This window comes from Fulmarus glacialis, unplaced genomic scaffold (assembly GCF_000690835.1).
Source record: "Fulmarus glacialis isolate BGI_N327 unplaced genomic scaffold, ASM69083v1 scaffold1881, whole genome shotgun sequence".
NCBI classification, from domain to species: Eukaryota; Metazoa; Chordata; class Aves; order Procellariiformes; family Procellariidae; genus Fulmarus; species Fulmarus glacialis.
Genome location: NW_009194482.1, coordinates 21,267 through 45,062, shown reverse-complemented (window position 1 = coordinate 45,062; position 23,796 = coordinate 21,267). Strand labels below are relative to the sequence as shown.

At 39.2% G+C, this 23,796-nt stretch overlaps 1 protein-coding gene across 1 annotated transcript; it reads left to right on the top strand.

The window, feature by feature from the left end:
- Positions 1-252: 252 nt before the first annotated feature.
- Positions 253-22,352, top strand: LOC104084053 (nodal modulator 1; the record flags this gene model as incomplete). The annotated part of the gene is made up of 21 exons (XM_009587763.1): positions 253-403; positions 2,217-2,394; positions 3,177-3,318; positions 4,270-4,401; positions 5,176-5,312; positions 5,589-5,676; positions 6,578-6,641; positions 7,764-7,859; positions 10,329-10,538; positions 10,842-10,924; positions 12,469-12,628; positions 12,753-12,879; positions 13,519-13,632; positions 14,288-14,415; positions 15,017-15,158; positions 16,012-16,095; positions 17,536-17,646; positions 19,541-19,642; positions 19,865-19,984; positions 20,951-21,043; positions 21,971-22,352. Coding segments are annotated over 21 exons (2,594 nt in total), but the record flags the coding sequence as incomplete, so codon positions are not given.
- Between the last annotated feature and the right edge of the window lie 1,444 nt (positions 22,353-23,796).

Genomic DNA, 23,796 nt, shown 5'->3' with positions numbered 1-23,796 from the left:
CCACAACTCTCTGGGCTTGGCCGTCCAGGTGTTCATTTGTTTTGCTGTAGAAAAATTCTTGTATTTTCTTTCAACCATATGCCAAATTGTGCTTTGAAATACAGAAATGAAGGTTGGTATAGTAAGAAAGCATAGTATTGTTTCTTTGCCATGCAATGTAAATTAAAAATAGCCTAAAGCAGTGGATGCCCTCTGTCTCTTTTGACACATAAGGATAGACAGTCAAGACATGCTCTGTTTTTTTTGTTACAGTAAAAACAAAAGCTGATGGCTCTTTCCGCCTTGAGAACATAACAACAGGTACATACACAATTCATGCCAGGAAAGAACATCTCTTCTTTGATACTATTACAATAAAGATTGCACCAAATACACCTCAGTTAGCAAACATCATTGCAACAGGGTAAGTACTGCTGTCATGATGAAAATGTAATTTGATATGCAGACAAGGTCTTGAAAATGGGTGATCTTTTCCCGTGTCATGCCCAGACTTGTGTACTGTTGTCAGGAGCTAAATACTACTCGAGAAATTCAAGGTTGATAGGACAGCATGAATGCAGGGGAATGTTTTGTCCACAGTATTTTGCTCAATACTAGGTAAGGCTTAGAGCGCCCTCTTAATAACCTCTCCCTTGCAAATGAAGACGCTAAGACATGGGTATATTGAGCAATTATAGAACTGTATGTGAACCAAGAAAGGAACAGAGAGGCTTTCTGCTGCTGATACTGCACTTCAGACACCCTCCTTCTGTGCAAGAGTGGAGTTACATAACTGTCTGGTGTGGTGTTGTACCAAACCTCTTTTATTATTCATCACTGTCGTGGTTTAACCTGGCAGGCAGCCAAACACCATGCAGCCGCTCGCTCACTCCCTGTCCCCCACCATCCCCCGGTGGGACGGGGAGAGAACCGGAAGGGTAAGCGTGAGAAAAACTCGTGGGTTGAGATAAAGACAGTTTAATAGAATGGAAAAGGGAAAACAATAACAATAATAATAATGATAATGATAGAATATACAAAATGGGTGATGCACAATGCAATTGCTCACCACCTGTGCTGACCGATAACCAAGTAGCGATTGCTACTTCCTGGATCATGCCTACCATTCATATACTGAGCATGATGTCACATGGTATGGAATACCCTGTTGGCCAGCTGGGCCAGCTGTCCTGGCTGTGCTCTCTCCCAGCCTCTGCTTGGTAGCACGGAAGCTGTCCTTGACATGAAGACATCAGTGTGTTATCAACATTTTTCTCATACTAAATCCAAAACACAGCACTAGGAAGAAATTTAACTCTATCCCAGCCGAAACCAGGACAATCACTCTCAAGGTCATAGTTGTCTTATGTATATATATTGTCTTCCTCTTGTTTGTGATTCTTTGAGTGCTGGGCATAAGCCTGTGTAATGGTAACAGGATGATTTTGGGAGTGTAAGGCAGTGGTGGGAGATACAGTGTGAGCTGAGGAGGACAAAAGGGGCGTGGTTCTCTGTCCGGGAGCTTCTCCTGGAGGACAAAATAGCGGCAACTTTCCGGAGAAGTGAAAGCTAGGAATTTACTGAGGCAATTGGCAACTAGCTCATGCAGACTCAGCTAGCTAATTAGAAAAAAACACCTGCGTGCTGTTAAATGATCGGTTACAGTTTTTCCAGTTACTAAATATGTTGTACTGTTGAAGGTGAAAAGTAAAACTTAACAGCTTCTAATTTGTCATCTTGTCTTGTGTTTTCACAAACGTAGGTGTACTGGGCTTGTGTTCAAGTGAATTACCTATTATATTTGAGGTCTTTGACACAAAACATTTCATACTATTTAAAAACTGAGGGATGGCAATGCTAAGTCAATTGCCTGCCTAGCCAAAATAAAAAAAAAAAAAAAAAAGAAAAGAAGAAAAAAGGCTTGAAGTGATTGGGTTGGTGGGGGGCAAGAGTGAAGCAAGTTGCTTGGAAATAAAAACGTAACATAATATCATGGTGACTTCATTGTAAAATAAAAGATCCCATTTATAGTACATGAGTTTGCGCTTGCTTCACTGTATTCGCTTATAGTATCTCTTTTGATATGAACATTGTTTCAGGAGAATTCCATTCCAATTCATGTGTTAGTACGTCAACGTAGTGAGGTTTACTTTTTAAGGAAGTTTTAAAACAAGTACTTTTTTATGAGCTTTGTCAAATCAAGATATTTATTCTGATGGCTGGCTTTTATTTAACAGATTCAGCGTGTGTGGCCAGATCTCAGTAACTCGTTTCCCTGACACAGTCAAACAGATTAGTAAATACAAGGTAACCATGATGCCTCAAGGCAAGGACAAAGCATCACTGGTTACAACAGAAACTGACCCTCACGGCGCATTTTGTTTTAAAGCAAAGTCGGGTACATACAATGTTCAGGTAAGAATGAGCTTCCATTTCTTCACTGTATAACCATTATGAGGTTTTAGAAGATTTTAAACATTTAATTTCTAAAATTTGAGAAGTTGAATTTAGATTTACCTGGTCCTTTTCTCCTGTTTGCACTAATTAAACAATAGCAGTTATTTCCTTTTTTTTTTCCCCCTTAATAAGCTTTGATTCCCATGCTCCTTGTCCTTTACACTTGCTAAAAGGAGATCAGGCCATTGAATTTGAAAGTTCTTATTTCTCTCTCCTCTTAGTTGTGATGTCCCTTAGATCACTTCTTATCTTAATATATTATCCTATGAGTGAGACATGTAATGTGTACCTTTCTCAGGTGCTTAAATGGTTCCTGAGATATAGGTCACAGCAGAACCTGTAGCACAACGACTATGAATTTTGCATTGTGGGAGATGGTGCAGGCAGGAAGATAAGGAAGTGCATGGTTATAAGGCCTCTAACTGTTCTTACAGATAATGAAATAACCTAATGTAGAACCAGCAGTACATCCTGAAGTGAAATTCACACAGACTTTTGAAACTGAGCTGTTTGGAGGATTTTTTGCTCAGTTTTATTTCAGTTCTTTGGAAGATTTTTAGTACAGAATTTTGAAAAGCATATTTGGGAGGCTGGTTTTGGGAGGCTGGTTTTGCTTTGCCTGGGATTTACAGTAAATTTCAATTTTCTAATTTCTGATAAGTGGATTGAACTCAGCAGAGTGGGTGTATTTGGACTGGTATTTAAAAGCTGGTGATGTCTTGATGTCATATACTCTACAGGTAATTATTCCAGAGGCTGAGACCAGAGCAGGATTGGCTTTGAAACCCAAAATGTTCCCTGTTACTGTTACAGACAAACCAGTAATGGATGTGACCTTCTCTCAGTTTTTGGCGTCCATCTCAGGGAAGATCTCTTGTTTAGGTAAGCCAATTTTGAAAGTGAAGCGGAAACGGGAACAGAGAACTTTAGCACTGCGTGTGTGAATGAGTACTGTTTAGATCAAGACACTTGCTGTGGTTAGCCCCATCAGCAGGTAAGTAAATTAACTTCCAGCACATAGGTAAAGCGGCTCTTTTTTTGGGAGACCTTACAGCCTAATAAGGTACCTTAATAAAGTTTGGAGTAAAGTTAGGTACCTATTTTTAATACTTGCTAGGAATAAGCAATTCCTTCTTCAGGAAGGAATTCTGACCTGTTTGCCTTTGTCAGAAGGTGGGTAAGTTCTGGAAGGGAGTGCTCCTGGCTGAGATTAGGGATACTGTACATCAGTCAGAGAAGTACTGGAGGCAAAAAAGACAAAAAAAAAAAAAAAAAAAGGCAGTGCATGTGAAAACCTGTAGGATAGAGGCTCAGACTGTTAACAGAAGCTTGCAATCTCTGTTTTCTTTCATAAGCTTTTTGTCTTTATTTTAGTCTGAGGTCCTCTTTTCTGCTATTTTCCTTGGTTACCCACTGATTTCAGCAGACGGTGATTGGAGCTTGACTTTTGTCATTTTCACCCCTTCCTTTTTCCTCTCTAAATCATCTCTGCACTTGGTGTTCTGTCTGTCAGGTGTTTTCTGGGCCCTGTAGTCTCTGCAGTCTCTGCAGAGCAAGGTGGACCCAGGCATTTAATGTTGGCCTCTGGTTGTTACTTGCCGTTAGATAAAAGAATATGATTAACAGTCTGAAACTTCCTGAAGAATGCAAAAAAGCACTGGTAAACATGTGCTTAAGAAATAAGAGTAAGAGTTCTAATTTGAAATGTTCTCTACTGGAAGAGAGTAATCATTTTAATCTGGGTACACGTGAAGCTCACTTGGAGTGGGAGTTTTGGAGGCCAAGCTGGCAAGCCAGAATGCAGTCTAATTTTCTGCTGTCTTTTCTGCACAGATGCTTGTGGTGATCTGATGATGACATTACAGTCTGTGAGCCGCCAGGGTGAAAAACGCAACCTGCAGCTCTCTGGAAACATGGACTCGGTAGCCTTCACATTTGAAAATGTGCTACCTGGCAAATACAAAGGTAGGATTATGGGGAACTGATTGAAATGTTACCTTAGTAGCTAAATTTGTGACTTAATCTGTATACCTCTGTTATTGTGGATAATGTTTACAGTATGTCCAACATGGAACTAGTTCTGAAACTTGAGAGAATCTGGAAAAATACTACATAACAGTGCACCAAGTTTTCTTAATCTTGTATGTTTAACCCGTTTGTCAGCTTACAGGTAACTGCTCCCCTAAGTTTTAGGGTCTACATGGCTGGTGTGAGGAAAAAGGGCTTTATCATGAACTGACTTGTCCCAAGCCTAAGAACAGGGGCACACCCTAGTTCTTCTGCTTCCAGAGTACCTCTCCTAAGAGCAATATGTGTTTTGGCCAGCCTGCCTTGGCCTACTACGAAAATAAATTGTTTTCCAGGCAAAGGTGTAGAAGGAGTATATACAGACTGCTCTTCTTATACACGAGTCAGAACATCTTTCCTCCAGGTGAAATTGGAGTTACGTTCTGATGTCTGCTAGGCTTCTTTGACTATCACAATAGTTGCACATTGCAGAACTTTCCAGGGTGACCAGACTTCATTATTCCTTTTTGTAATTCCTTTTCTGTTATGAGAAGTGCTGGATTCCTGGTGATGCTGCAGTGCTGTGAGCCAGGTCTGTTACTACAGTCATTGTATATCTGGCTTTGAAGATTATTGTCAGGGAAGTTAGTGATACAAGCTTTTTTTATACCACCTTGCCTTTATTCACACAGTTTTACATTACTAAAATGCTTTGTGTGATGTGTATTCTAGTAAGCATTGTACATGAAGACTGGTGCTGGAAGAATAAGTCTTTGGAGTTGGAAGTCATGGAGGAAGATGTTTCGGGAGTAGAATTCAGGCAGACTGGATATATGCTGAGGTGTTCTCTTTCTCATGCAATTACACTGGTATGTAGGTAACAAACGTCCTTGTATTTTTTTAATGAACTTGTGTAGCTAGGTTGGATTATGCTTGGAATCAAGGCTTTCTCATGTCTCTAGGGAGTCATATAGCACAGCAACATTGATGTTTAGAGTGCTTTAGATTTGTCTCTTAGATTTGGTAAAATGGTCTTGTGTTGTTAGCTGCTATAAAAGAGAAGCATTAATGTATCTTTAGGCAAATACTGTTTTCATTTCGTTGTTTGGTAGTTACAAATAGTGAATTGTGTTGTGGCTTCACAGGAATTTTATCAGGATGGAAATGGACCAGAGAACGTTGGTGTTTATAACCTGTCCAAAGGAGTTAATAGATTCTGTCTTTCAAAGCCAGGTAACAGCTCTAAAATGTTAGTTTAAAAAACGAAAAAGAACCAGTCAACTAATACTGCTGGGAATTTAAAAAAAAAAAACAAACCGAACTGTTGTGGTTTCTGAGAGGCATTGTTTTATTTACATCTGTATATAAATGCTCTGTTCTAAGTTTTTAGAATTCTCCTACTATTTAGTCCTTCACCTAAATATAGATTCCAGAAGTAAAATAATTTTTTTTTTTTTGGACTCGGTGAAGGACTTTGATCTTTGATGAATGAAGAGCATGTTAAAATAATCTTGTTCCTATGGGTCACATTAGAATGTGACTGACAAATAGAAGTTTCATTTCAATACAGGATTCTTGAGGGATACCTGTTAAAAGTACCACAGGGTTATCTATAACAGGAAAAAACAATGTTTTAAAATTAGGGTGTTTTTTTTTTCTCCTTTTCATGTCTTAGAGCTAATTCTCTGTTATGGCCCGTTAGCAAAACAGTTAACAAATACGTTTGGTTTTGATTCAGTTTTCAGCTTTGAACGTTTCATCCTTAGAACCAGTGGTCTCATTCACAATACAATAATACAATGGTTCTGTAATCAGTCAAAGGGTATCAGCTATGGGACCATAATAGGTTACTTCTGAGCTTGTTTGATTTGCTGTGTTTGTAATTATGTTTACCTGTAGTGATGCCTAATTGTGTTTTGTATAAGTGTACGTTAGAAACACTGTGCAGCTTCCAATAGTGATCTATGGCTGAACCGAGGTGAATTAATTTAAAAGTGTCTGTGTGAAAGGCAGTAGATATATAGTAAAATTTTGTAATTGTTTCAACACCTGAGGTCTCGTGATTTTGAGAATTCAGCCAACACAGTAAGCTTGAATTTTTTCAGCGGATCGTTCTTTCACTTAATCTTTACAGGTGTATATGAGGTGACCCCACGTTCCTGCCACCAGTTTGAACATGAGTATTACACTTACGACACGTAAGAGCAAAATCTGTTTTGATCTTATGCCTATCAGTATGCTTTCATAAAGCTTCCTTCTGCTGCAGCTGCTTTCTTTCAGCGATTCAGGATGTGTTGCTATGACTGTCTCTAACCAATAGAGGGAAGCTTTAGCATTGCTTTTAGCTTTAGTATCAGATGTGTTCTCTTGCCCTTTCTAGTCTTAAAAAAAATAATCAGCTAATGATAGGCTTTAAAGGTGCTTTTCCTGCTTTAAATGGATATTTTGGTCAGCCTTTTGTCTGTTTAATATTGGTTTTGCTTTGTAACAAAGCAGAGAGATTTCAGTGGAAAATGTTGATCACTTGTGAGAGTTGAAATGCAAAAGATGGGATAGTAAGTTTACTAGGAGGCATATACCACCGTTGTATGTCCCTAGTGCCATGACTCTGTGGTGATTTGATTCTGCTCACTCCAGTTTTTGCAAGCTGAATAAATATTCACCCTAATCACAAGTAAGCAGTGCTGATCTTCCTAAGTCAGTCATGTTTTACTAGTTATTTCTAGGTTATGGTCTGGCAATGTGCTTAATGGCTCTTTGCTTCCAAAAAGAGGATTTCTGCTCCCAGACTACTTCTAATTCATTAACATGGCAGAAAACGAATTCAGCATTAAAATCTCTTTTCTGCTGTGTTAGTGAATGAAAAGTACTTCAGAGAGACATGTGCTAAACATGAGAGCCCGCACAAAGTGAGTGAATGGGTAGAAGCAGAAACCCTTTTTTGGTAGCAAAGCACTATTAGACTTGGGGCGTTTTGGTGAAATATGTCTAATATGACAAACTTTTGAGTGTCCTTCTGCTGTGTGTGTAGAGGCATTGTACATACGAAATCAATCAAATCAGCTTTAGCTTGAGGAGGCACAAAGGAAGGAATTGATTTGGCCAATGTCATGCAGTGGTTTGGAGTTCAGAGCTGGAAAATCCTCCCTTTCCAATATGCTATCATCTCAGCACTACAGCTTTGCTGTGTCATTTGTACATCATCTTTTATAAAGCACTTCAACCTTAGGGAAGGGAGCACAAACTCTGCTAAGTAAGATTTGGTTATTTTCTTTAGGAGGGGGACCATGAATTCATCTCTTTGTTACTTTGATTTACAGGTCCTCTCCTAGTATACTGACGCTCACTGCAGTTCGACACCATGTCCTTGGCACGATTGTAACAGATAAACTGATGGATGTGACTATTACCATTAAGTAAGAACAAAGAAATCCTAGGGCTATAAAAAGGGGAAGAAAAAAAGACATCTCTCTCATAAAGTTTTACTCTGGTTTTAATACCGCAGCGGCTGCTTTCTAAGGGGATGGCATCCAACTCTAGACTGCAAGAGGTTTTTATGCTAAGCTGTGCTTTGAGTTCTTTGTAGATGGATAAATAATTCCCAGCCCTCATTTTGAACATTGTCACTTCATTTCAATATAGCCCCTTTCTACTTGTGCGTCATGGTAAAAAGGAACAATTTTTTGAGTTTTTATACACTTTAATGAACTGAAATTTCAGAATTCAGAGGGTATTGTTTTAGCTTAGGTCTGAGCTCTTTAGCACTGGCATCTATTTTTTTCCTTTTTTGTTTCCTCAGAATGAGAATCTGCTGCTTTAGAGCATTGTTACTGGTGTGAAGAGGGTTATAAAAGGAAAACCATGCAGAGCGATTACACACTAATGCGCCAATTTATGTTTAGCTGAACAGACAGCTCACTAGGGAGCACTGGTTTGTGAACAGCTTTAATTGTATGAGGTGCCAGATCTGCCTGGAAGTGTCTGATAATGATGAGTGCTTTATTAATGCTCTGCTGATGTCCACTTGTTCTAGACTATGGGCTCTCAAACTTTTTGAGTGTAGAAAACATCTTTTAAGAGAACAAATCACCTGCAGAGCATTGTCTTGAGTTCCCTGAGTTTAATGAACCTATAACTGCAACTACTGGGCAACTACAGCAGCTGGAAAAGAAACATTGAGATAGCAGAGAGCCATTAGGATTTTAAAAACAACTTAGTGAGGAGTGAATATTATACCAACCTTCTAGGCTGGTTGGGTTTTTTGAGCCTATTGGCAAGTGCTTTGAAGGCAGCTCAGCTGCCACAGACCGCCTCTGTTCAAGCCTGCCTGAAGCTTTTCAGCCAAAGTCCAATTTGTGAAATGCCATCAACACAAAAGGAGTAGCTCTGGATTTAAAAGCAAGACGGTTGTTTTTAAAAATCTGTGCTTGTGTACCATGGCGGTGACCTGTTAACTTTCAGTTAATAATAAAAAAAAACCCAACCCAACCAAAAATAAAGCTGATTCTTAACAATTTTTGATGATGGCTTGTTATGTTTGAAAAGTAGTAATTTATTATTAATTATTATTAACATAAAGAGACTGTGTGCATGTCTGTACAGATTCTTAGTAGGCTTTAAGACAAAAAAATTTTGTTGATACATTTTTGTATTGTCTCCTGACTGCAGAGAAAGAATTTAAAGCCTTGATGAAGCTTAGTGTGATAGAGCAATACCATCTCTTTCTCTTAAAAAAGACAGAATATAGGTGAAGACTGAAGCAGGAGGCAGAACTATCCTGATAATCTAAAGTGGTTGTAGGAAAAATAATCGTGACCATTTCAGTTCACTCATCATAGAGAATTTTGCAATGTTCTGCGACAGTTTTTCAGACTATTGTAGAAGAGACAGAAGATAAGATACAAAAGATGGTTGGAAACTACAAGAAATTGCTAGGAAAGAGAGGATGTAAGATCAGGGAAAGTGAAACAAGATGCATTGTTCTGAGCTGATTTAAAGAACTTGGTTAAACTTACCTAGCACAATCTGTTCAGTGGACAGTGACAAGACAGCTGGAGAGTTCAAATATATAGGGCAGAACCCAGAGCTTTTCCTGGGAATTACCAGCTATTTGAAGTATTTGTTTGTGATAGAATTTTATTTTCTCCTTGTATACTCTACTCCTGAGAGGTAGGTTCTGAGAGAAAGTTCCTAGTACTGAAAAAAAAAGTGAGCTTACCAGTCTTTTTGTTTATTTTGTATAACTCATCCTTTCTGTATTAGGCTTGTTCTCAGGTTTGGAATTCCAGCCTTTCTCTTTTAGTTTAGGGCTTTGTTAAAGGTACTCTTGGAAGCTGGTCCTTTTGCTTAAGAGTTTACCACTCCTGGCTTGTCAGTGCTTCTGTGGGAGGTTATTGCCCCTGCAGCAGAGCTGGTGTCTGGTACTTGATGCAAAATCAAGACTCTCTGCTTACCTAACTTAAGCTAAGCTAAGATGCTGGACTCTGCAAAGTGGTTGAGATGTAGGCATGTGACACTGGCTCTGCAGTGGGATGCTGAGGCACGGCAGAGGGAAGGAGGAGGCAACACGGCCATAACTTCTTGAATGGTTATAGATGATGGGGCAGAATTTGTGAGAGTTGCAAGTAGGTCCCTTCCTGCTAGGCCAAGTGGGTTACCTGTAGTCCCACAGAATGAGCCTTTCTAGTAGTAACTGGAGGTTAAAAATGGAGGTTAAAAGTTTTAGTTATGCTTGGAATAAATAGCAGAATTAAAAAGGAATGGATTTAAAAAAAAAATCCTGGGACTTGTCTGCTGTGGTATAAAGGCAGTAATTAACAGCTATAACAAGCTCTTATCCCTCCATATGAAAGGAGATGATTTTGTTTTCTCCTCCATGTTTTCAGGTCATCCATTGACAGTGAACCTGCCTTAGTTTTAGGGCCCCTGAAATCTGTACAGGAGTTACGTAGGGAGCAGCAGCTGGCAGAAATTGAGACGCGCCGACAGGAGAGAGAAAAGAAGGGTCAAGAGGAGGAAGGAACAAAGCCACCAGTGCAAGAAATGGTGGAGGAACTGCAAGGACCATTCTTATATGAATTTTCATACTGGGCAAGGTAATACCAAGCTCTAACAGACAAGGTGTATTCTTTGAACTATTGTCTGGTGTTTCCATCAAACAGAATAGTGATATATTCCATATAGGAAAGAGCTGCTGTATGGGTACCTGTGCCTGTTCTTGTTGACTGTCAGCTAAATGGAAACTAGTACGACATAATATGAATTTTGCTTAGGTTGTTATTGATATTTTCTCCTTGGGGTATTTAGGTGGGTTCTTGGGTCAATATGCAGTACTCTGCTCTACATGAGAGCTGCTGATTGCGTTTTCTTCTAATTTGTATCTTATTTGTGCTTTATAGGTCCGGAGAGAAAATTACTGTGACACCGTCATCAAAAGAACTGCTTTTCTACCCGCCTTATGTGGAAACAGTTGTTAGTGGAGGTAAATATAAATAAAATCTAGTTTGAAAGGAGTAGATTTTTTGAGACAGAAAGGTATCCTTATAGATGAATGTATGAATAGCTCTTCAAAGGTAATGTTAAGGAAGTTTCAATTGCAGCTATTTCTTTGGGCCAGTTTCACTCTGGAATTTGGAAGCATGGTGTCCTGGTTTCGGCTGGGATAGAGTTAAATTTTTTCCTAGTGCTGTGTTTTGGATTTAGTATGAGAAGAATGTTGATAATACACTGATGTTTTTATTTGTTGCTAAGTACCCTATAGTCAAGGACTTTTCAGCTTCCCATGCTCTGCCAAGTGCACAAGAGGCTGGAAGGGAGCATAGCCAGGACAGCTGGCCCAGCTGGCCAATGCGGTATTCCATACCATATGATGTCATGCTTAGTATATAAATAAGAGGCATGGTCCAGGAAGTAGCGATTGGGCATTGTTTGGCGAGTGGTGAGCAATTACATTGTGCATCACTCATTTTGTATATTCTATCGTTATTATTATTGTTGTTGTTGTTGTTATTATTATTATTGTTATTATTATTTTCCCTTCCTTTTCTCCTCTATTAAACTGTCTTTATCTCAATCCATGACTTTTACGGTTTTTTCCGATTCTCCCCCCCAATCCCACTGTGGGGGGGAGTGAGCAAGCGGCTGTGTGGTGTTTGGCTGCCTGCTGGGTTAAACCACAACACATGGGTATCTGGTAGAGGGTGCAAGTACAGTTTTTATCAGCAGAATATGCTTCCAAGTGCTAAAAGACTGCCTAGCACCAGAGGAAGGACTAGATTTCTGGACATTACACCAGATTCTCAGAATTGTTCATATTACTCTCGTCTAGAAAAATAGTTGTGCAAAAGCTATGTTTGTATTCTGAGCTTGTTACCAAATTCAAGTTTCTGTTAAGTTTTGTTTCTAGTAAATTACAATAATAAAAATACTCACAAAAAAGTTAACTTCAAAATTATCAGGCTTATCATCAGTCAGTTGATGCTACTTGTTAAGTCAGCGTCCATCTTGCCCTCAGGTTCCTAAGTGAACATACTTTGTTTGAAATCACTAGAAAATGTTAGGTACCCCTTTTTATGTGCCTCTTTGTTGTGCACATTCTAAACACATTGAAAGGGAGGGGGAAAACAATTTTGCTTATGTCATTAAACACGACATAAGCTGACCTGAATTTGATTTAAAAAAATTTTGTCAAAGCTCAGTGTAATATCAGCTAGAAGGGAATATTGTTGGAATCTTCTCCATGTGGCTGCAGTATATGTAACTTAATGAATCCTCAAAGTACTTAGCAAATCCATAATGTTTTGGAGATGTCCTTATAGCTTTGGAACTTAGTTACTGATTTTGTGAATGTTCAGATGTTTTAAGATGTTTTGAGAGGCCATAGAATTGTGTGGGTTGATCTCTTATTCTAAGGTAAAAGAATATCAACTGATCACTTTGGAAGCAGTTAAACTTTTGCTGTAAGACAGAATGGTAGTGTATTTTTGACTTTCTTGTTTGTCTTAAATCCCCTTTGCAATGACCAAGAGAGTTGTCCTGGAAAGCTGATAGAGATTCATGGAAAAGCAGGCTTATTTCTGGAAGGGCGAATTCATCCTGAGTTGGAAGGTGTTGAGATTGTCATCGGTGAAAAGGGAGCAACTTCCCCGCTCATCACAGTTTTCACCGATGACAAAGGTGCTTACAGGTAATTAACAGATTTGTTTTGATCTTTTGGATTCTTTAGTTAAAGTGCAATGGTGACTTGACAACGTGTGTGTGATATCTAAGTGCTTTGTTTAAAACAAGTTCTTCTTTCCTTTTACTTGAAGTGTTGGGCCACTCCACAGTGACTTGGAATATACAGTTACTGCTCAGAAAGAAGGGTTTGTTTTGACTGCAGTAGAAGGAACAGTTGGGGACTTCAAAGCTTTTGCTCTTGCTGGGGTGACGTTTGAGGTAATGTTCTAAACACTTTGGATTCTGAATGAATAGTGTGTGCAGTTAGAGCTAGACAGGTAAAAAAGTTAACCCGTGTGTCCCAGCCAAACACAAATGGGTGTGGGATTTGGGGATAATTTTGTCATGGGGAAACAAATCTCAGTGGATGAGCTTACTTGTAGACCATGACTTGCCATGCAGAAGATACTTTGCAGAGTTTATAGAGTGAAAGTTAGAGCCTGCAGTCCAAAAGACTGGCTTTATTTGCTTTCGTAGAGTTGGACCACCTTCTCTTAATGAGTTTTGTCCCTCAAGGTCTTTTTTTCATGCACAGTCTGGTCCAACTAGTGCCTGGTTCTAGTCTTTGGGATACTTTGTTCTGGCCCCCAGCATGTCCTATGAAGTGATAGAGAATGACTGTTCTGGTGGCACATGCTATATGCAGCTGTGACTGCCCAGATGTTGAGAGCACCAGCTTCTGTAGCCCTGCAGTCTTGCAGGAGGGGATACACTGCAGATGTGGCTAGTTTTCTTCTGCTTACAGCTGAGTGCGCAGAGCCAGCACACCTGTGTGCTCTGTAAGGGGCTTCTGAATTGAACCCTTCTTCATAAAGCAACTCTCGCTTGCACTTAAAACTATTGCTTTTTCAAAAATAGATCAAATCAGAGGATGACCAGGCTCTTGCTGGAGTTCTCTTGTCTCTCAGTGGAGGGGTGTTTCGTTCCAACCTCCTTACACAGGATAATGGCATGCTGACTTTTTCCAATCTGGTAAGTTGAAATTGATTCTTCTGAATGTGCGATGCTGTGTTACTTTGCCCTCTAAAACAGGGATGCTATTGGTTCTCTTCAGTGGCAGGGGGATGTATGGTCTGCTTTGAAATCGTAACCCACAATGAGAGATGTAGGTCCCTCAGAGTGGACAGCACTTACAGTCTTAGCAAGTGAAAGATGTGAAGTCTAACTTGGCAAGAATTTCTTCCCAACAGGTTGGGAAGATGTTGATTGATCTCTAATTTGCAGTCTGTAAACATGAAACAAGCCAATTTGTTGATGATCATTTGAGAGTCTTTAGAGGAAAGAAATCTGATTAGATTATTGATCTGTAAATGTGTGTAGACATGCCTGAATAGTTTCCTTGCAGACATCTTTCTCTCCTGGTCACTTTCCTGTCCTTGAGGTCTTGCGGTAAGGTTTTAGGGCCATAGTTTGCTTTCCCTCTTCAGGCTTTATCACCTGATGGAGTTCCACTGGTTTATTGTCCAATGTGCTCCCTGTTTTTCAGTGCTCATGTTTTCCGACCAGTTTAACGTACGGTTGGCACAGAGAACTTTAGCTTTTTAGGGAGCTCTTGCAGAAACTTGTTTGGAGTTGGTGAATTTTTGTGTCACTATCAGTAAACAGCTTGTTATATGCCTCTTTGCAGAGCCCAGGGCAGTATTATTTTAAACCCATGATGAAAGAGTTTCGCTTTGAACCATCATCACAAATGATTGAAGTGCAGGAAGGACAGAATCTTAAAATTCGGATAACTGGTTACAGAACAGCTTACAGGTCAGTAGAGCTGAAATGCCGTGCAAAATGCTACGTACCGTATCAGGATGCATTATGCAAAATGTGTGTTTTCTCCTGATACACCTCTGTTCTGAGGGCTTGGAGGGTACTTTTGAAGGCACGATTTAACTTTATTGTGCTGTGTATAAGTACTTTTTTTAGCCTTTTCTTATGCATGTAGATATATAGCTAAGCCCAGATGGCAGGACTGTAAGGAGAAACATTTATATGAAACCACTGTGTCAGTGGCACTGGAAGTGGCTTGTGCTATGTCCAGTGGGACAGGAGAGGACTACTCTAGGGATGGTAGACCAGTTCAGGTATCTGACTTCAAGATCCTTCCTTTCCTTGCCCTCAGGGGTAAGTGCTGCTATTCATGAAGTCAGGGAACTTGGATTCCTAAAGTTGTGCTCTGAACTGCAGGTAATTCTGATGCTTTAAACAGTTTTACATATATGTTATAAATTCCGCTTTTCTTCTCCATGCTATGATAAATATATTTAGTACTTTTTCCATCAGTTATAACAATAAAATGTCTTTAAAATGTGCATTAAAACAGCATCTGCACATCTGCAGCAATTGGTTCTCTTTACACCTCTAGCTGTTATGGCACAGTTTCTTCTTTAAATGGAGAGCCTGAGCAGGGAGTCTCAGTAGAAGCTGTGGGGCAGAAGGATTGTAGTATCTATGGAGAAGACACGATAACTGATGAAGAGGGCAAATTCAGGCTACGTGGCCTTCTGGTAAGGATTAGAACGCTCTCTGTGATTTACTTTTATGTTAGTGTGATAACGGAGCAATAAAAAGTGTTTTATTAATTAGCTACCGATTTCTGTTTTCCCATCACGCTTGCTAGCTCAGATTCCCTTGGGTGTGACTGTGTTACACTGTCATGTAGTGAACATTCATTCTAGTAAAGGGGGAAAAAACTTTTCATTTTAAGTCTGTGGAACTTGCTGCCAGCATACTGTGATGGCCTCCCACAAACGCTGAATAGTTCCCATGATGTGACATGAGCCCCCGGTCAATGTACTGAAACTGTCTAACAGGTGTTCAGGTGTTATAGCAGGGAATTTTCTTAGGCAAAAGAATTTGGGGAAGCGTTTAGTTTCTCTTGTGAAAATACTGTGACAGCATATTTTTAGCAGGATATTGGGTATATGTATGACGTTGATTGTACAGCATTGTACTTATGTGAAGTAAGCTGTTCTGCAGGAAACGTGGAAGCTGAATTTCTGGGACCACTATGTATGGAGTAAGCAATTATGCTGAAGTAGAAAGCAGTATTTGATCAGGTTTTAATCCTGTTTAATGGATTTTCTTTCTAGCTAAAACACTTCACAGCAGATGATTTCTTTTAATTTTGTAATGTAATAAACTAGTGAAAGTTCTGTGATAGGCCTTTTGTATTTGCTGGCAGTAAACACCCTTAATGGTGTTATTGAGTTAAATTTTCTATTTGGGATAAGGAAAACTTTAACTGGATAGAGTTAGATCTGTTTGGGTGGTGTATCTTAAACAGAATCTCTTACTGTCTTCTAAAATTAAAGTACATATTTTTCAGTATTGGAATTTATCATTGAATGTTGCTTTTAGCCTGGTTGTGTGTATCATGTCCAACTCAAAGCTGAAGGCAATGATCACATTGAAAGAGCTTTACCACAGCATCGGGCAATTGAGGTAATTTTTTCTTTTTTTGTAGTATCCCTTAAATATGAAATGCATCTGTCTAGGCATTATGTCTGTTCTATCAGCAGCAAAGTAGTTGAATGCGTTCTGTTTAGACAAGTGGCTTTCAGCAAGTTAGCTCCCTAAATACGGGCCCCATATTGTGCGTCACCACCATAGCTTAAAAATGAAATAAGATAAAGCCCAAATGGTAAACAAGTGAAAAGGATTCTTTCACAGTCACAAAAACTATACATAAGAAACGAGAGAATAAATGTATAGAATACCTTTCAGCATTTCTTTATGATGTGAAACAAAGCACTAGCGACTTGAGGATGTTATAAATTGTCATATTATGCTATCTTTATATTTAGTTATTGATTGATAGATTTTATTATGCTTTATTTGGTCCAAATCCTGCAGTCTTGATGTATATGAAATTGTCATTCAGACTAGAAAATCTTCATAAAATGTAATAATAACTTTGAATTGAAAACTGATGAAATCTTGTTAAATATTCCTCCATCCTTACAGATTCAGATAAGTTGCATCGCATTTATCTCTTGACATCCAGCAAAGGTTAATTAGCCTTCGTTAGTTCTCCAGTGGGGGATGGTCATTATTTGAGCTCAGACGTGCCTGACCAGGGTGCCCTCCTTTGCAGCAAAACAGAAGGGCAGTCCTTAGTGTCTTCTGGCTAAGGGAAGGGGAAGAGAACGGCAAACCCAAATCATACGAAGGTTATGTACTGCAAGTGACAGCTGTATGCGGTAGCTTATACTAATAGTATCCTGGCTAGCCTGCCATTTTCTCCAGGAGAGAGAAGCATTTGAAAGACACCTGCAGGAAAAATGTACAGCCTCAGTGGCACCAGACTGCTGATATGGCACCTGGCCTAACCGTAACCTGTCTGTTATTGTAGTTATTATTTCAGTAAATGTCTTTCCTTACTCTGATTAGAGTTCAGATTTAGAAACACAAATGTTTTGTATTTTAAACAATTTTGAAGAATATAAAGTTACATATTTTTGAAGTAGGTTATATTATGATATGAGCATATTCCTCATTAATCAACTGTATAAATGTCCTAGCATAGTAGTATGCATCTCTCAGCACAGTTGCAAAATACTGAGACCAGTGTTCAGCCATCAGGCAGTCCTGTGTATGTAACTCAGCCTCTTCCAAAATAATGTGTGCTTTTGATACTAATTCCATTTTTAGTTTAACTTAATGCCATCAGCCTTGTGCTGATAATGCACAAGTCTGTAATTGCGAGCTGTGCACTCTGGAGGAAAAGTACTTGCAATTGGAAAGCCTTCAACTTTCCATGTGGTTAGTATAGAACAAAATTCACTTCTTGTTTAAAATTATGAGCAATATTTGTGTTGTGCTAACTGTCCTCTGTTAACTGTTCCTCTGTTGGTAAAAACATGACTGTGCTTTATGTTGCAGGTTGGGAACAGTGACATTGGTGATGTTAATATTATAGCGTTCCGGCAAATTAATCAATTTGATTTAAGTGGAAATGTAATTACATCTTCCGAATATCTCTCCACATTATGTGTAAGTTCAAGCCTTTCATCTTTTTCAAGTCTGTTTGCCATTTGTTTCCCAATTTCTTTTTTGCAGGGTCACTGGAAATTGTTCAGTAGCCAGAGCACATATTTAATTCAAATTATGACTAATATTTTAATGAAGGTGAATTTGAATTCCAGGTAGAATTAAGATACCAGTGTTCCTCACTGCTTTGCTTTAATGTTTCCATTTTTCATGGGAATATGTTTAAGAAATACTTCCTCAGGTTGGCCTGTACATTTCTGTGTCTGCTTCCCTGATTAGGGATGTCCGTAGGGAGAGCAGGACACCAGGGGTGAAATGAGTCCTCTGTATCAGAGAACTGCATTAATTCCTGAAATACCTGGAATTTTTGACATGCGTGTCTGCTAGCAAGAAGATACCATGTGAATGCAACGATACCATAGGACACATGAATTTAAAAGTACAGTTATAAGAGAGAGTATGAGACAAATAGTAAAGCTGAAATTTTCAAAATTCAAAAGACTGCACTGTGATCTCAAAAAAGCTTCCATAACAGCTGTGATCCTTTTGGCTTAGGGTGCAAATGCTGAAGTACCTGCAAGAGGTGTTAGTGTGGTAGGAGTTATAGTACCATTTCTCAGGTTTAAAAGCTTCTTGAAATGTTACCTACAAATATAAATGCAGTGCCTGGATTTCTTTCAGACTAGTCTATTATGCATCTCACCTGCCAAGATCTCATTGTTAAGCTGTTGGGTTTTTTTGGGAGACGTCCAAAGGATCCAACACTCAGAGCAGGTGTAAAGGGAAAATGTATGACCTTACTGAAGAGCACCTGAGCAAGCTTCCTATCTTTCTGGGGAAATTTAGACCCTTGCAGTTCAGCCTAAGCAAATAAGAATTGATGTCAAAATTAATTCTATGGAAGTTATCCAAGCCTGTACCCATTTCATCTGAGGTTGGGTCTTGCATTGCACGTAATGCATGTGTGCTGTTGATGGGTGCATATCATCACCCTTGCTTTCAAGGCAGAAATTTTTGTCTTTGAAAGATGTGCTAAGATTTGATACAGATGCAAGCGAGCAGTTTTGTGACCTCAGTCTGGTCCCTTCTGGTTGCATGGGCTTGATGAAACAACTGGAAATGCTCTGGAGAGCTGTGATTGGAGCTGCAACCACGGTAGCACTGGGCAGAATCAGTGGGAATTTAGTTGGGCTGTGTCTGCAAGGAGAGCTGAGTCTTGGCAAACATCTGATCCAGAAGTTTACAAACAATGGTACAGATGCTAGCGAGCTGCTTCAGTGTGGTCCACAAAACCCATCACTTTGCTTACTGTGTCCTCTGGAGGAGGCACAATGGCTGGTAGACATTTGTGTGTACAGGCAGCCTCATGTAAGGAGGTGCTGCTGCCCCTACCAGCCTTATTTGACTATGGTACAACCCTCTTTTAGTTAACGCTGGTTTCGGAGCAAACTGTATTTGCTTAGGACTTCAGGCCTATTCTGTAGCTTGAGGACGTCTAGCTTATTAAATAAGTGTAGAGAAATTGAAATCAAGCAAAATGAGCCTGTAGGAGAAACAGAAACAGCTGCAAATTCCTGTGAAACTCTGGGATTATTTAAAAGAATTACTCAGTTCTGGTTGATGCACAGCACAGATTACTTTTAATACACTAGATATGTGAAAATATCAGACATCAGTTGTTCCTAAATTATTTCAAGTTCTGTAAAAAGACTGTTTCTGTGACTTTTCACATCCCAGATTAAAACAATTCCGGGTGTTCTTACTTGCCAACTTTCTGTTTATAAAACACATGATGAATTACGAAATGTTTTTATCCCTTAAGATGTGGGATGTCCGAAATATCTATTGTGTGCAGGCTCAGAAATACCTGGTTTGTGCTTTCTTCTTTCCCTCACAGGTGAAGCTCTACAAAAGTGAAAATCTTGACAACCCAATTCATACAGTCAACTTAGGCCTATCCCTATTTTTCCATTTCCCACCACTGCTCCGAGATGGAGAGGTAAGAATATTGCCGAATAATTAGCTTAGGTCACTTTAAATTTTTTCCCTAAGGACACTTCAGTGTTACTTCTGGTGTGCCTGCAGTACTGTATTCATGCTGGAGTGATGAGTGTCTCAGAAGATTTGAAGGCTGTTAAATTGACTTTTGCCTTTAAATCTAATTTTTGTCTCTCTCAGACTGCTACTGATGCTGTAGACTGAGTGTATTTTTTACCCGCAGAATTACGTGGTGCTCCTGGATTCTACATTGTCTAAATCACAGTATGACTACACCCTGCCTCAAGTTTCCTTCACTGCTATTGGGTATCATAAGCACATTACACTGATCTTCAGTCCCACTGTAAGTACAAAATACTGAAATATTCAAGTGTTTGCCTTGAGAGCAATGTCTGGTAGTATAGTCTGCACGTATTTTGTGGTCTTGGGCAAACTTTCTATTAAATAAATACAAAGAGGTTTATGAGAGGCACTAAAGTGACAGTGAATTTGGATTTGGCCACATTTAAGGCATCAGGCAGGGATGTAATAACCTGGTATGTTAATGGGAGGCAGGTAAGGAGTTCAGGAAGGAGTTGTAGCCATGACACTAACTGAAAGGTTGCAGTAACTGGGGGCTGAAGGAGAAAATTGGATTGTTGTCAGAATTCCTGTAAAGACTTCTGTGTATATGAAAGAAGTATCACCAGGCCAAAAAGAGAGCTTTAGTTATTGGAGCTGAGGTGGAGGGTAAAGCAGAAGAGTTCTCAAACTTAACATCAGGGGAAAACTCCCTTGAGAGAGAGAAGTGTCTTTTTGCACTTCTGAACAGTGCAGTCACTTTAGTGAAGTGTTTGTTCTGTAATACTTACATGATCTATTTCTTTTCTGCATCACTGCGTGTTCAGATGCCAGTGAAACATGAGGGAAACATAAAATGGCAGTTATAAGCGAAGGATGCAGATGTGCCTGAAAGCTTTTGTGCTAGTGTGGTTGCTGTAGTAGTATCATTGGGATCATAGAGGTTTGGGCAGCACGTGACAGGTAAATCAATGCACACCAGGCTGACTGTAAAGTGGAGACTGACCATCAGTGAATTAGCTTTAAAAACCAGCAAACCCCACGAAGAAGGTAACAGATGAATGAATCTGATCAAGGGGACTGCTTTGAAGTTGAAGGTAAAGTAAATCTTAGAAGGAAGTCAGATGGGAAGGGCTGGATGTGCCACATGATCCTATTGCTGATGTTGCTTAAAGCTGAGGGATTTCGTAGTCGAAATGACTGTTTAAAGAAAAAAACAACCAAAATGCATGGTCCCCACTGTTTTCAGAGAAAGCTGCCTGAACAAGATATTGCCCAAGGATCTTACATCGCGTTACCACTGACGCTGCTTCTGTTGTTGGCTGGTTACAACCATGATAAGGTAGGTCATGGTTTTTTTGTCTTATCCAAATATTATTGTCCTATCAATGAATATTTCGTACTGTGTTAAGTGAGGGTTTGTTGAGGTGGTTATCCAGACAGAGATGCAGTCAGCATTCTGTCACCTTACGTGACACCTTTTAAGAAAAGCCACAACGTAGCCAAGTTTTTGGATAACTACCTTCCTTTAAAAAAACTTAGTGTGAAGGTGAGTTCCTGTGCCACTTCTGAATTTTGTCTTCTCATTTGATGGCTCTGGGGGAAAAAAAAAATGCAGCATCATTCAAATTCAGATAACCAGACTCAGTGATAATAGGAATAAAAATAATTGTTTTACTGGCTTCAGGAACAATCAGACTGGAAAAAAATCTTACAAGTCATTGAGTCTGGTCTCTTTAGCTTTATACCCTCCCTAGTGAAAAGCTCTCAAGAGGAATATAACTATATAGCCCCCTCTGTTTTTGTTAACAAGCCATGCTCTTCTAATCTTCTCTGATATGACTGGATTTCTGTTTTGCTGATAAGAGAAAAGAAATTTGTCTGTGCAGTTTGATTTCCTCTCAAACATGGGTAAGACAGCACAGAACATGGGATTCTCCAGGATTTTCTACAGTGTCACTGAAAGTGCTTCCACTGAAAATGGCGGTCATTTTCTAGACTCAGGACTCAAACTGCTGTTCTTGGCTAGATGATGGCAGCAAAAAAAAGTTACTGACGAATCATTTTAGTTTTTGATGATCAGAAATTCCCAGAAGTTTGGTTTGATTCCTTCCCAAGATTTGCTGCCATTTTCTAATATCTTTGTAGATGTGCCATTTACGCAATAGATTCTGTTTGTTTGGGGATGCATGGGTCTAAAGAACGCTATCATTCAGACCTTACATACACCTGTAATCACAAGCTGCTTCCCCTTTTTTTTTTTGCCCAGCTCATTCCCTTACTGCTACAGCTGACGACTCGACTGCAAGGAGTACGTGCTCTTGGACAGACAGGTTCTGACACAGGTGGCTCAGAGGATGCAAAGAGACAAACGAAAAAACAGAAGACAAGACGGACGTGAGATGAAAGGAATGATTGCATTAAGTGGTGCTCTGTCAAACTGGAGCCTGAGGAAGCGAAGCCACTAAAATACATTTTTGTTGAATTTGCGGACTTACATTTTAGAGGTTGCTACATGAGCACCGTTTGTCACACTAGCTCCATTTTGGTTGTAAATTTTCTATGGAGTCTATAAATTTCCGTGTTGTAAAGTAATGAAATGAATGCCTCTGTTGTCACTTTGAGTGCATCTCCCATACTTGAAGACAATTAATGATATTTTTCTTTTTTTTTTCCCCCCCTTCTCTTCAGTGGAACAGGTCATGCTGTCTTCATTAATGATTTGTAAAAGCAGTGGTAATAAACTGCTTGACGTCACTTTCAGTCTCTAGATTTTGGGATCATTTTTCCTTACCTTTTGAAATACCCACTTTACAGAAGCAGCACATAGGGATTTTAGTAAATCAGTGGTGCCTGAAACAAAGTTTTGGGGGGCATACATGAACTGGTGAATTATGTCTTTGGCACTTCCAGTTCAGCAGCTTTATTGAAGAGTCTGTCATCTGCACAGCTGTGATTTCAGTTCTTATCCAATGATTGTGTTACCTTTGATTAAAATCAAGTTTTTGCCTGATGAAGACAAGTTGTTAATGTCAGGTAAGGCTAGTTGTTAATGTCATGTAAGTTCTCATGATCCTACTGCAAAAGCAGTGTTTAAATTTCAGTTTCATACACAGTGTGACCTCTTTAGACCTCTAGTATTCCTGAAATGGCTCCAGCTGGTCATACTATTCTTTCCAAAGCTGTACTGTGTTGTCGGTGATACCCATTCGCCCGTGTGGCTGTCACATCTCCTACTCAGGTCATGTGCAGCCTTTTTGCCAATTGAGAATTGATTTTTTTTTTTTACTTTTTTTTACTTTTTTTTTTTTTGCTTTTCAAAATCTCCAATGTGTACAGTCCCAATAAGGTAGTCTGTAATAAATAACTGTTTCTTACAGGCTATCTTTTGATTCTTGTTTGAAGTAGACAGTTGGACATACACAGTTTAAATGTTAATGGGGCTTTTTATTGACAAATAGTATAAAGGTTAATAGAGCTTTTGAAAGATGCACATAAATGCCTACAAATATTGCAAAGACCTTGGTACTGCCAGTAAGTGGCAATGTTTCTCTTTTACAGTACTTTATTTAAAGTCCCTTTACATTTAAATATTTAAGCTTACAAACCCTACCATTCTTAGAAATTTGGATGCTAAAGGTTTTATGCTATTTTTGTTGGTATTTTGCATTAATTTGGGCCTCGATAATTAAAACTTCATTTGATGATCATTCTAATTTCTGAGGGAAATTCTATCAAGACTGTAATAAAAATGAAGAATATTGAAAAAGCATGTATGTATAGAATTTGAGATGAAGCTCTAATAAACTGTCACGCTCTCTACTTAATGACCTTGAATTTTATATTGCTGTGATGAAATAGATGGGGAAAAACCAAAGTGTTGTAAGACTTAAAATAAATTGTACATTCGATACATCTTTATTTTAAGCTGGTGAATGTTAAGAAAGGTATTGCTGCTTTGGGGGAATGTATGAGGAAGAAATGCACATGTCCATGTGCCTTGAGGGAGTACCAGATATTCCGACCTTTGAACTGTGGGACTTGCTGATGATTGACCTTAAACATTGGGAATGCTGTTAATAAAAAGAGGGGGGG